Source organism: Typopeltis vanoorti, chromosome 4, assembly GCF_054136105.1.
Source record: "Typopeltis vanoorti isolate ZY-2024b chromosome 4, IOZ_Tvanoo_1.0, whole genome shotgun sequence".
In the NCBI taxonomy this organism is placed as follows: Eukaryota; Metazoa; Arthropoda; class Arachnida; order Uropygi; family Thelyphonidae; genus Typopeltis; species Typopeltis vanoorti.
The window spans coordinates 47,346,163-47,359,468 of record NC_143552.1 but is presented as its reverse complement, the minus strand read 5'-3'; the positions used below and the strand labels follow the sequence as shown (position 1 = coordinate 47,359,468).

Sequence of the window (13,306 nt, the reverse complement as noted above, 5' to 3'; positions counted from 1 at the left end):
ATAAAGCCTTGATACATCCACATCTGGATTATTGTGCTAAGGTCTCGTCTTCTGGGTTTCTTGGGGATGAGGAAGTGGTGGAGAAGACCCAGAGTCAAGTGACTAAGATGATGAGTGGTCTGTGGAATGTTCCCTATAAGGATAGATTGAGGGTGTGTGGATTGAAGTTGGTTGATAGGAGAAAAAGAGGGAATGTGATAGAAACATTTTAGTTTCTTAAAGGATTTTATAGGATTGATGCAGTGGAAATGTTTCAGCATTCAGCTAGAGGGGCAAGAAAAATAGGTTATCCCTGGAAATTGAATAAAGGTGTGGTTAGTAGGGGTGTGAGAACTAGATTTTTTGCTTGGAGAGTTGTGAATGAGTGGAATGGGTTACCAGAGTCAGTTGTGAGTGCTTGGTGTGTTAATGCATTCAAAGAGAGGTATGATAGATTGAGTAGATAATTTGGGTCTCTAGCGATAAGCCTTTGGACTCCGTGGAGGTGGCCGTCCAATAATAATAATAATAATTATGTCATCATAAATACACATGCATGTCTGTAATTTATAAGATCACATGCAATTCTCTCCACACAGCAACATATAAGACACGCATGTTAATTATTAATAATTTGTTTGCAAGTAATGAAAGTAATTCTATTCACATCTATTTTTTCTCTCTCTTATATTTCCTATTCTCACATGGCTCATTAGTGATGGTTCACATATCTACACCTTTTCATAATTCAAATATACCAACCAAATATAGCATTCTCCTTAATTATTGTTTTCTAATATATAATAAAACAACACATTAGCACACCCATCCCCTTAACATATCTGTTACAATCAACGAACTGTTACAACATGTAATGCATCTGCTGAAATGCAAGCACAAAATTTCTGCAGGGAAATGCCCCACCAGATAGTTAGGGTGACAATGAAAGAGTGACGATCGCCCCATGGTGAATGTGTCAAGAACAAGGCATGCACCAGAGTATTAACTACAGGATTCAGTACTCCGCAGTAGTAGGAGTTTCGAGGGAGAAGAAGCAGGGTTTGCTTACGTCAAGACTTCCAGTTTGGGGGTTTTAGGAATCAATGTAAAAGTTGTCCTTTTCAGGAACATTGTGATGGGAGGCTTCTTTTGTTTGAACTCTATGAACATTGTTGTGTACAGTGTTAAAATATTGTTGAGGCTTTCATTCAACCTTCATTGCACAAATCATGTTGTCATCATGTTCATGGAAGTCTGCAAGGTGCATTGTCTGTGCTTGGTTTTCCAAGTCTAACTTCTCTTGGCATGGTTCTTCCTCATTCTCAGAGTTGAAATAAACAAGCTCCTCAAATTCATCATCTATTAGTGTTGTTGCCTGTCCAATAATTCAATCACTGATGCCCTCCTCTCAGTCCTTGAATTCTGTTCTACCTATTCTCCTGGCCAACTCCTTTATTTCTGTGATTGTTTTCTTGTGCTGTTCATCTGGACTGAAGTCATACATGACATTGGGCTTCCAACAGGCATTTACAGAGTTGTCCTTGAAAAAAAGTAGACTTTTTCATAACTAGATACAGTTCATTTATAACCCAATCGTATTCACATATGCACAGTATACTATATTTTAAGCACATGTAATCTAATGCAGACATACAACACACAAAGGTCACAGGCCATTCTACTCAGATGACACTAAGTGGGAGACCTGAAGATGCAAGATTTCTCAACTGCAAAAAAAAAAATCGTTAATATAAACCCCACGAATATGGAGACCTGACTATGTGATGTACCACTGCTTGGATTCCTTCTCCAGGCATGACCTGGCAGCATATGTAGCTGCAGGGATTATATGTCAGTTGAATGGGAAGCTGCCTGACTCAGAGGTTCAGGTCCATGCACTATCTGGGGCCAGGCCTGCTATTTTCACCAATATGCCTTCAAAATGGAGTTGTTTAGGGGAAGGGGGGGGGGCAGGGAACAGAACCTACTGTCTTTGGTGCGCGCACGCACACACAATAGACATGACTCACGAACCAATGGCTGGTTTAACAAATGAAAATTAAAAATGCACAAAGCATTTTTAATTTAAATTTTTAATTAAAAAATTAAAATGCAAATGAAAAATGAATTCTTTCTTATTGCTTCCTCAGAGCTATGACGATGTATGATATTTCTTCAAAGAGATTCTACCACCAGGAGTGCTGCTCTCATAAAAATTTGTATAAAAAATTGGTGCAATTATAATTTTTGTCTAATTGAAACCACAGTTGAAATAATTTATTTTTGACATATTTTTAATAGAGATTATAAATATTACATTTCATTAAATTCCATTTAGCCAGTTGCAGATTTATCAATACCCATTCAAACCATTTTGCTAGTAAACACTGATCAACAAGGAAAAATTCTTGTGTGTATCCACCCAGAATAGAATTATAGCAATGTATAATTCTGGTACTTTTATCTCTTTGTGCCCATGCAAATTGCCAAATTGAAATAACATTTGATGAATGGACATAAGTATTTTGTGGAACACACCTAAAAACAGATATGGTTAATCATCAATGACTTGTTTATTCTGACACATATATGCTTTTAATTTGGAAAAAAAAATTCTGATTTTGCATTGCAAGTGATGAGAGGCACAAAGTAGCATGAAAAAAAGAGACTCGTTTTATGCTCGATATCTGCTATTTCAAGTCTTCCGAAACATCCATGCAATAGCAGAAATAATATGTATCTGTTGATAAAGTTAGGAACTATCCTCTTGACTACACAACTTGCATTTTAGGAATGGATCTCCTATATTTAAATATTTTTATTGAAAACACTTTTTTTTTCACAATTCAGTAATTCATAATATGCTGAAATTTTTTTATTAGGCCCATATCTATCAAGCATGTGATATAAGTTTGTTTTTATGCTTGAACCAAATTTTGTAGTTATTATTAATAAAATAATGTGTGCCTGGTAGTTCTCTCTCTGAAAAACAATTGGATTTAGTTGTAAATCTCAGACCAAAGATCTCCAACAGAGATGATGGATTTTAATTATAGCTCTCATTACTGAAGAGGACTCACATTCTATGATTCAGTATGCTATTCATATCAGGAATCAATAAAATATTATGGATGATGATATTTATCACTGTCTTATGTTTCTTGTTCCTGATCTATAGAGAATTCATCCAATAATGATCAACTAGCAAGGCCAATTCACAAGTGTTACAATGCTGAGTCAAGCTGACATTCCCAAAACTATATGAAGTGTAATAGTAATCAGAAAACTAGAGACTGCTTACATTTGAATGAGGAAGGACGTAGGCATCTGGAGAGATTGCTGTTTTCTGAATGAGTCGGGGTGTCAATGCAGGGAAACCAGAATTCCCAGGATGGATGGTAGCAGGGGTGACCTCTTGTGGGAATAGGCACTTGGGGGAAGGGGGAAAACATCAGGTAACACTGAGTCCAGTGGAGTCTGGAGGAGATAATGATAGGTATAGAAACAGTGACATTTTTATGCCAGGAGTATCCGGAATAAAGGAGAGGAATTGGTGGCGCTGATAGTATCAGCCTGGCCAAAGATTATTGGGATCACTGAGACGTGGTTGACAGAATAGGATATAATAACAGGAATAGAAATAGCAGGGTACAGCATTTTTCAGCAAGGCAATGACACTAATGATTTTGAAAGCATATGGTGTGAGGTAGAAGTGGCTAGGACAGAATATTTAGTGGAGTGTTGCTACAAATCAAGGAGCACAGAGGAGTGGAGCAGAAGATGTTTAGGCAGTTGAGCTGGCAAGTGCAAGAAGAATGATTGTTATGGGAGATTTTAACTACAGCAGTATAAGTTGGTAAGAGGAAAATACATGTAGTAATAAGGGAATGGAAATTCTTGAATGACAAATGTCTTAAGCAACATGTAATAGAGAGAAGAAGAGGTTCAAGAGGTTTGGATATGGTCATAGCATCAGAAGAGCTGATAATAAGTGAGATGACATCTCTTCCCCCAGTTGGAGAGAGAGTGACCATGTGGTTTTTATACTTGGAAGATGAATAGACATGTAGGAGTATCAAAGAGATGGGAACATATGTGGAATTATAAGGTGGGTGATTATAATAGTCTTAGATATCAACTTGGGGCAGTTCCATGGAGGGTGGAACTGGAAGGTTGGGATATCATTAATGCTAGGGAAATTGTGAAGGAATATTTGTTAGCAGCAATAGTAGTAAGCTGTATTCCATGAGCGAAGAAGAGGACACAATTTGGATGACAAACAAATCAAGCAGGAACTGCAGGTGAAAAAAAAAGATTATGGAAGAATATAAAGAGAGAGGGTGGAGAGCAGATGCATGAAGAATATAAGACACACACCAGGAGAGTGACTAGTATGCTAAGGAAGGGAAGGCACAACTGGAATATGAGAAGAGATTGGCACTAAGATCCAAAGAAAATCCTAGGGAATTTTTTAGCTATGTGGCAAGTAGGAGCAGAAATGATTGTGGAGGAATGACATTGTGGGATAAAAATGGGAATAGAGTGACTGATGCAGAGAAAATAATGGAGTTATTTTCCCATTCCTTGGAGTTATTTTCCCATACCCAAGGAATGGAAGGATGGTAAGATAGTGCCATTATGGGCACTGTCTTACCTAATATCTTATCACTATCTTAATTATAGGCCAGTTTGTGTTTCATCAGAAGTTGTTAAGATCTTGAAGAAATTAGTAAGGGACAATATACAGTGTTGGGCAGATGAGGGTAATGTTATCTGTGAGAGTCAACATGGATTTGTAAAGAGGCACTCTTGCTTTAGTAATATGATTGCCTTTTATAATAAAGTGACAAGAGCAGTTGATGAGGGAAAGGCATATACTGCCATTTTTTGGATTTTGCAAAGGCATTTGACTGGATGCCACATGATAAGCTGATATTTAAGTTACAGCACATGGGTTTAGATGTTGGGTTAGTCAACTGGATTCAGGATTGGCTGTCTGATAGGTATCAGAGTGTTCTGTATGGTGGGGCAATATCAAGAAGACAGAAGGTTACGAGTGGGGTCCCACAAGGCTTGGTACTGGGACCTATATTGTTTAACCTTTATATCAATGACATTGTCAATGGATTGCAGGGGGATATTCAGTTGTCTGCAGACGATGTGAAGTTGGGAAGGGTTATTAGTAATAGTGTAGTTGTGCCAGTCCTGCAAGAGTATTTGAATAAACTAGACAGATGAACAAATGAATGGAGGTATCAGTTTAGTGCAGCAAAAGGTAAAGTCTTGAAGTTTGGGATACATTGATGGGAGGCTGCATACACGATTGGAGGAACTATACTGGGGGAAGTAGGGGAGACAAGAGATCTGGGGATGATGATTGATAGAAAACTGAAATTCAGGGAACATATTGCAAAGGCGGTGAAAGTAACCCAGAGGATTGCTGCAATACTGTGAAGGACACTGACCTGCACAGATAAAAGAGTTATCGTTCCATTGCATAAGACCCTGATCAGACCATACTCGGACTATTGTTCTCAAATTTGGTCCCCAGGATTTGAAGGGGATAAATTAACTGTTGTTACTTTATCTGGTTACAGACCAGATAACAAAAGATGGTTTCAGGACTGTACAATGTTAGTTATGAGGATCGGCTGAGGGAATGTGGACTGCAGAGTTTGGAAGATAGAAGGAGAGGTGATATGACTGAGACTTTTAAACTGTTGAGAAATACTTACAGGGTTAACACTGGGGAATTCTTTCACTTGGTGGAATAGTGGGAAGGATCGGTGACAAGGGGCCATCCCTGGAAGTTACAAAAGGAACTGTGAGCAAGAGGATGAGGAGTGGTTTCTTTGCATGGAGGGTGGTTGAACCATGGAATGCATTGCCTGATAGAGTGGTGAGAGCAAGAATGGTTAATGAGTTCAAGGAGTGGTACGACAGACTTTGTGTTTCCTAGGGGACCTCCCACAAATGAGTCTTTTGACTCTATGGAGGCCTGAATAATAATAACAACATAGAAATAGACAACAGAATTAACAAACTTGGTATGGTAGGCAATCTACTCAAAAAATTTATATGGAATAATGGATAATTTAGTCAAAACATTAAGCTAACTGTATACAAGACAACTATGCAAACTAATTTTAACTTAAGGATCTGAGACCTGAGTTAGAAATAAAACACTTAACAAAGATTGGGGACCACAGATATGCGAATTTCAGAAAGATTTAGAGAGGAACCAATGGCATCAGTGGCAGAATCATATTAAAAATGAGTATATTAGGATTGAAGTTGACATTGTTAGCATTTTTGGATGTGTGAACAGGGCTAATCTCAGGTGGTAAGGTCACTTAAGCAGAATGGAAGAGAAAAAGTCAGCAAAACATATTGGTATCATGAAGGGTAGGGGAAAAAACCAGAGGAATACCAAGATCTATGTGAATTGGTACGGTAAATAAGGAATACCTTACAATAGAGAAATATAAGATCTGACACTACTAAAGTACTGATAGATTATTATTATTGTTGTTGTTGTATGAGAACCTGAATGGAATCTGAAGACTCATTGCGGGAGAACCAAACTATCCACACAATCTATCATACCTCTCCTTGAACCCATTAACAGACAAAGCACTCATAACTAACTCTGGCAACCCATTCCACTCATTCACAATTCTAATAAAAAAATTCTAGTCCTCATACTACTATTTACCACACACCTTTATTCGACTTCCAGAGATGACTCTTTGTTCTTGCCCATCCAGCCAAGTGCTGAAACATTTCCCCTGCATCAATCCTATCAAACCCTTTAAGCAACTTAAATTTTTTCTATCCCATCCTCTCTTTTTCCTCCTATCAACCAACTTCTGCAATCCATACATCCTCAATCTATCTTCATAAGGAACATTCCACAGACCACTCACCATCTTGGTCACTCTCAAGAAACCCAGGAAACCAGACTTGAGCAAAGTAATCCAGATGTGAACATCTTCATCAACTTCCTTATCTATTTAAATCATCCTGCAAGAGCTCTCCACATCACCTTGATTAACTATTACCATACCTAATTCTGCATCATCAGCAAACAACTGAATATTTCCTATATCATTTATGTACAAATTAAACAACAATGGTCCCAACACCTAACCTTGTGGTACCCCACAAATCACCTGTTTTTGCCTCGATTCTCCCCTTCCATTTAATGCTTTTTATATCTGGTTAATTTGACAAATTAACAGATTAATTTGGAGAAAAATTATTAATAGAAATTTATTAATAATATAAACTTTTCATGTAGTACTATCATAAGGGGCCACTCCTGGAAGTTATGAATGGAAGTCACGATCAAAAGGATGAGGAGTAGCTTTTATGCATGAAGGGTGGTTGTGCTGCCATGGATTGCATTGCCTGATAGGATAGTGAGAGCATGAATTGTGAATGAGCTTAAGGAGTGGTATGATAGACTTGGTGTTGTCTAAGATGGGACTCCCATGATGAGTCTTATAACTATGAATAATAATAATCTGTACACTTTCTGAGGGTACATATCAGGATTTGATGATGTAGCGATAATATAAATATCAGGTAGTTTGCTTAAATTCTTAATTACGTGGAGTCATGTTTTCTGTCTGATATCTGATTAAATAATTATCAAAATAATTTTAAGAAACAATTTTCAATTGCAAGATTCAATATTAAGTACTTACAGAAAATTTCTTACACCATACACCAAACGATCTTATTTCGTTAATTTTTTTCCCATCTGGTAAGGAAATAGCCAAATTCATGTTTGTGTATTTCCCTAAAACCTGTGTTCTAGTGAGATAAAAAAAAAAATAATAATCTCAAAATGTAAAACATATGAAATACTACATAAATGTAAAATACTACATACCACAGAATTCTTTGCATACAGAAATAAATCCTCTGTGCACACACGCACACACATCTGCAAACAGTAGCGTGTGTGTGTGTGTGTACACACACACAGTATATCAATAAGTTTATGTTTGAAATGCTATCACAATCCAATAAATTTCACTGCAGTAGACCAAAAAAGTATTTAAAACGTACTTATGAATTTTGCATAAATATGTTTTACTTTATGTGTTAATCTGTGTTACTTTTTTTTTTCAAGATATATCCAAAAATGTGATACAAAACAAATGATTTATATTTACTTATATTTACTGCTCTCCATTAAAGCTGATTTACAGAGAAATGTTACCTAAGTTTATCATATTACTAAACAGTGCACTCATAGTGAGTCCCACATTAATTTTTATAATGACATCTCACCTATCAAAATTTGTACATGTGAAAACCTCCAGCATGTTACTTTTTTAAGCCACTTCACACCTGCAATAAATAATGTAGTGGTCTCACACTAAAGATACAAATATAATTTATAATACCTGATAGTTAATATACATCTATGCACGTTACACATACTACCACTGTGTTAGGAATTTATTTAATACCATTTTATACCTCCTTTAGCTTGAATTACAGCACATATGTGGTTTGGCATAGATATTCCACAGCATGTTGGATTGCATCTATCTACAACACAGCAGGAAGTCCATTAACTAGTTCAGATTTGACAGAAGAGGACTTTGCTCCCGAGATCTGTTTTTCTAACACGTCCCATACATTCTCAAATGGGGTTCAAATCTGGGCTTTGTAGTGGCCAGGGAAAATAGTGGAAGTCACTGTCATGATCACTGAACCACTTCTGAATGATTTTTGTGTGATGGACAGTAGCATTGTTGTTCATGAAACAGCTGTCCTTCTGGATAAAAAGTCAAAATTGCAGGATGGATTTGATTGGCAACAATGTTCAGATATTCCTTGGAGGACATCTGACTTTCCAGCAATATGAGGAAACTTGTTCTGTACCAGCAGAACATGTCCTACACCATGACACCACCTCTAGAACCTTGAGTTGTGTTTACAAGGCAAGCTGGGTTCAATGCTTCATGGGACTCCCACAAAACTCTGCTTACCCTGAGTACAGGACAAGGTTCACCTTGACTCGTCGAACCACATGACTTTCTTCCACTGTCCCTGATGACTGTAGATGAACTTTCTGGTTCTTTACAGAAATCAGTGGTTTCCTTATAGGCATGCCACTAACAACACTGATTCCCCCCCCCCCTTCTTCAATCCCCTGAACATAGTTCAGTGTGTGTTATGGGCTGAGAACAGCCTTCATTAAATGCTTCAGTCAATTGCTGCACACAGCAAGTGCTGTTTGTCTGTTACAAGCCTTTTCACATGACTACGATCACGTTCCTGAAAGGACAAGGGACCACACTTCTGCTGCTTAGACAAGCAATGTGGGTCATTTTTCCATTGATTAAACACCCAGGATATCTCACCTTTTGAGAAACTAATCAGCTATGCTGTTTTCAAAATTGTGGCTTTTGCCAGACCCACCCACAATAAGCCCTTTACTGAACTCTAAAGATCCTTTGTTTTTCCCAGTGTTAATGATTACTGACTAGAAGCATTCTTAAATAGTTGCATAGAACACATGGTGATGCGTATATCCATGTAGGTATTTTGCATATATACTGTGTAAGTGACGTTTATGTATATCTGCATAAAGGTTTCTAATTCAGTGGCCAGTATGTGTATTAGTGGTCATCTGAAAATGTGCATGTCCCATCATGATTGTTGCGAAGGAGATCATCTCACCAAGTGAACTTTTTGTGAAACAAAAGGAAGGAATGTTGTCTTTTCAAATAATGTCTTTAGTGTCTATGATTGCATAGAACATAAGTCCAAATATTTTATTTTCTTTCAGCGATATCTATTCTACATTGTGTGTACACATGTAATTCAGATAATGGCCTTTATGAGCATGATCATATATAGAATAGAAAGCATGCTCTCTATCGTATATTGATAGAGATTGCTCTCTATTCAAAGGTTCTATAGGAAAGCAGTTTCTGAAGGCCATAATTAAATTTAATGTAATTTGGCATGATTTAATTTTAAAAAAAATGCACACACACCCTTTCATTCTCCCACACATGAAAAACTTAAGTTTATATTCAGAAAAAAAATTTTGATAAGCAGAAAAAAAAATCTTTTATTTATCTTTTACAAAGGCATACAAAATTCAGTTTTTTAATGGACTCATAGAGACATTGCAGCCAGTTCAAATGAGAGCCCTTTGCTTTGTACTGATTCATACTATCTCATGAATGCTTGATGGTATTCAGAAGAGGGCAGTCTACTTAATAGATGACCTTCTCCCTAACTCTTTCCAGCAGCTTTCTCAGATGCCCTGTTTCTGTATTGTCTTTTCTATAGGTATTTTCATGAGCACTGCTCCACAAACTTGACCACAACCATCCCTCCACCTTTTCTAATCATATAAAAACACAAGCAGCTGCTGGTCAACATTCATGCAGACACCTCACATGCATGAAGGTGAACAACAAAAAACAAAACCATCTCATACATTTAAGTGTGTCACAAATGTAAGGATAATAATTTATTCAGAAGAGGCTAATTTACGTTTATGCGAATTCACAGTTGTATTTTGTTAACAAAACTGCAGACGGTTGCTCCTTTTCATGACTGTAAAGCTTCACTTGTGCAGCAAGTCCCTTGTGATTCATAAATTACCCAGATATGAAGGATTATGGGTAGCTAAGAAGCTAGTGCAACAAGGTTTCAAACTCAGATTCACCAATGGATCAAGCTGTAATTATTAACTACGTATGAATGCTTAGACATTGATAATCACTCATATTGATGTCTAATAGAGAAAACAACTAAAATAATAAACTTTCTAAATTTATTTAGCTAATTAGATTATAAGCCAATATTTCACCCTGGTCACCAAGGCATCTTCATGGGCACAAAGAAATACTAAGCACATGCATGCAGGCACACCAGAAGGAAGGCAAACACAGACTGATTTCAAAATGCCAGCTCCTACAATCCTAACTGGCATCCTCTATGGGCGTAGTGGTGGAATCTTGCTGATAGTCTCACAGTGATAGTCTTCTAGATTTTTAGTAATGTAATGCAGCTGAATTTATTTAGGTTTGAAGAATTTTCTAGGACTGGGCTAGATTCCAGGAACAGTCTCTCTGATTTGTATCAGTTTCTGTATATGAGCGAGGTTCTCCCCCCCCCCCAATTGGATCTGGTTGTCTGTATCCATGACAAGGTCTGTCTCTACATACTGGCTGCAGTGCAGATGGGCATTTTTGTGTTCTTCTCTGGTAATTAGCCATTCTTCTGGTCTGTCCAGAGTATTTAAGTTTGCAGGGATGACGGATACTGTAGACACACACACACACACCACCACAATTTTTTTTTTTTTTTAAGCATGAGCAGTTATTAACAAAATTTTAACACTAGTATGCCTAATACTCAAAAATTATGTCAATATCTAAAGAAAGCAAAATGAACCTACATGCTAACTGCATGAAAATATTGGGACTTCATGCTGACTGAGTTTGATTTCTCTAAATTCAAACTACACTTGAATTAATAATTTTATGAGAGAAAGAGAGAGAGAGAGAAAGAATAATTATGACAAGCTTCAACTCCTTCCACATTTTATCTCCAATTAGCATTAGAAATAACATCCATTTATACAAAATAGTTTCAAGTGCTGAGTCTGAGGAATAAGAAATGTATGAAAACAAATGATAGCACTGACAGAATTTGATTTTAATGTTTAGCAGCTGAAGTTGGAAAATTTAATATTGCATGTTAAAAAAAAAACAAATTCCAAAAATAAGTTTCTCTGAGTTAGACAACACAAACAGATAATATCAAAGCAGTCATTGAAAATTATACACAATTAATCACTCAGAAAATCATTAATACACACTGACATCATATAGATTTAAAATGATTATGGAAAGCTTTTGCTGGATGGAGTAGCATACGAGGGATGTCCAGAAAGTAAGTTCCGATGGGCTGTCAGAGAAACAAAAATATACTTACAAAAAAAACTATCGGAAATTAAAGTAGACAACTTTCACTACTTTTCTACATAATTCCATCATTATTCAGGTACTTATCATAATGGGGCACCAAGAGTTGTACACCTTCATTGTAGAAGGTTGCTGCCTGTGCAAACCGCGTATTGACTGCTTCTTTGACCAGGTCGTTGTCTTGAAACCGTCAATCACCAAGGAAAGATTTCAGATGTTTGAACAGGTGAAAGTTGCTTGGCATCAGGTCATAACAATATGGAGGATGATGGAATTATTCCCAGCCAAAGGTGGCAAGAAGTTATGTTACGCCAGCCGTGTGTGGGTGGGCGTTATCATGAATCAAAATATCAAAAGAAATTTCAGCTGCTTTAACGTTCCTCGCATTCAAGAAACAGATAAGTGACCTAATTTCACATGTGGCAGGAGATTCAATTTTACATGTGGTGGGTGATTCGATTTTCTTCAACATTACAAACACACATAAGAAGTATATGCACTGCGAGAATGTCTGAAATTGGTACCAACACCTTACTAATGAATCAACAAACTCGGCACGCATGCACACCATTGTGATTACAGTGCTGCAGTAAAAATATTTAAAAATGGAACTTACTTTCTGGACATCCCTTGTATATCACATTAAATGGCCATATATCAACTTTAGTTCAACTGTAGAAATCTAGATCACTAGTGACGCTAAAAAAGTTGATGATAGCAAGGATCTAGTTGATGAAATCTCTATAAAAGATGAAATGTATCTAGCAAGTTACTCTATAATGAAAACTCAGTATATACAGTGTTGAGTAAGCAACGAGACATCAGCATAAATTATGTATCTGGAGATTGTTTTTGGTATTCAGCCCACATCTTTATTAAACAATAAAAATAAAAGAATAAAATCTCCTGCCAAGTTTCGTTCGTCATAAGACTTACATCATCAGGGTTAATGGTGTATAAAAGTTTAATACAACAACCAAAGATAATTGATAACTAATAGTCAATTGGATGTTTTTTGACTTCACAAACTGTGAACATTAATTGAGAACCTGAATACAAATGAAGACATTTGTTACTGTATGCTTGTTGGAAACAATGCTAGTTGTTGCCAACTAGCATTGTTTCCAACAAGCATACAGTAACCGTGTTGTATCCGAGGTCCAAGGCAGTTAAATTTTTTATGAATGCAGACCATACTTGATATAAAATCAAGCCCCGATTTTTATTGCATTGTGTAGGGATCCTAAGCAATTTTGCAGCTTCTTTAAATTTTCTTGTGAAACAGTTCTTATCAACATTCTAGTAGCATGGCTTATACGTTGGTCATACATAACTGGTAATTAGTTTACGGAATTAAC

The 13,306-nt window shown here is 36.7% G+C and overlaps 1 protein-coding gene across 1 annotated transcript in view; it reads right to left on the bottom strand.

Annotated features, from left to right (window-relative positions):
• The window catches only part of LOC150107281 (protein Skeletor, isoforms B/C), a 365,485-nt gene that overhangs the window by 190,071 nt on the left and 162,108 nt on the right, over window positions 1-13,306 (bottom strand). Inside the window, exon 10 of the mRNA XM_090391768.1 lies at window positions 7,689-7,797. Within this exon, the coding sequence (XP_090247894.1) occupies window positions 7,689-7,797 (109 nt within the window). The remainder of the gene's footprint in view (window positions 1-7,688; window positions 7,798-13,306) is intronic.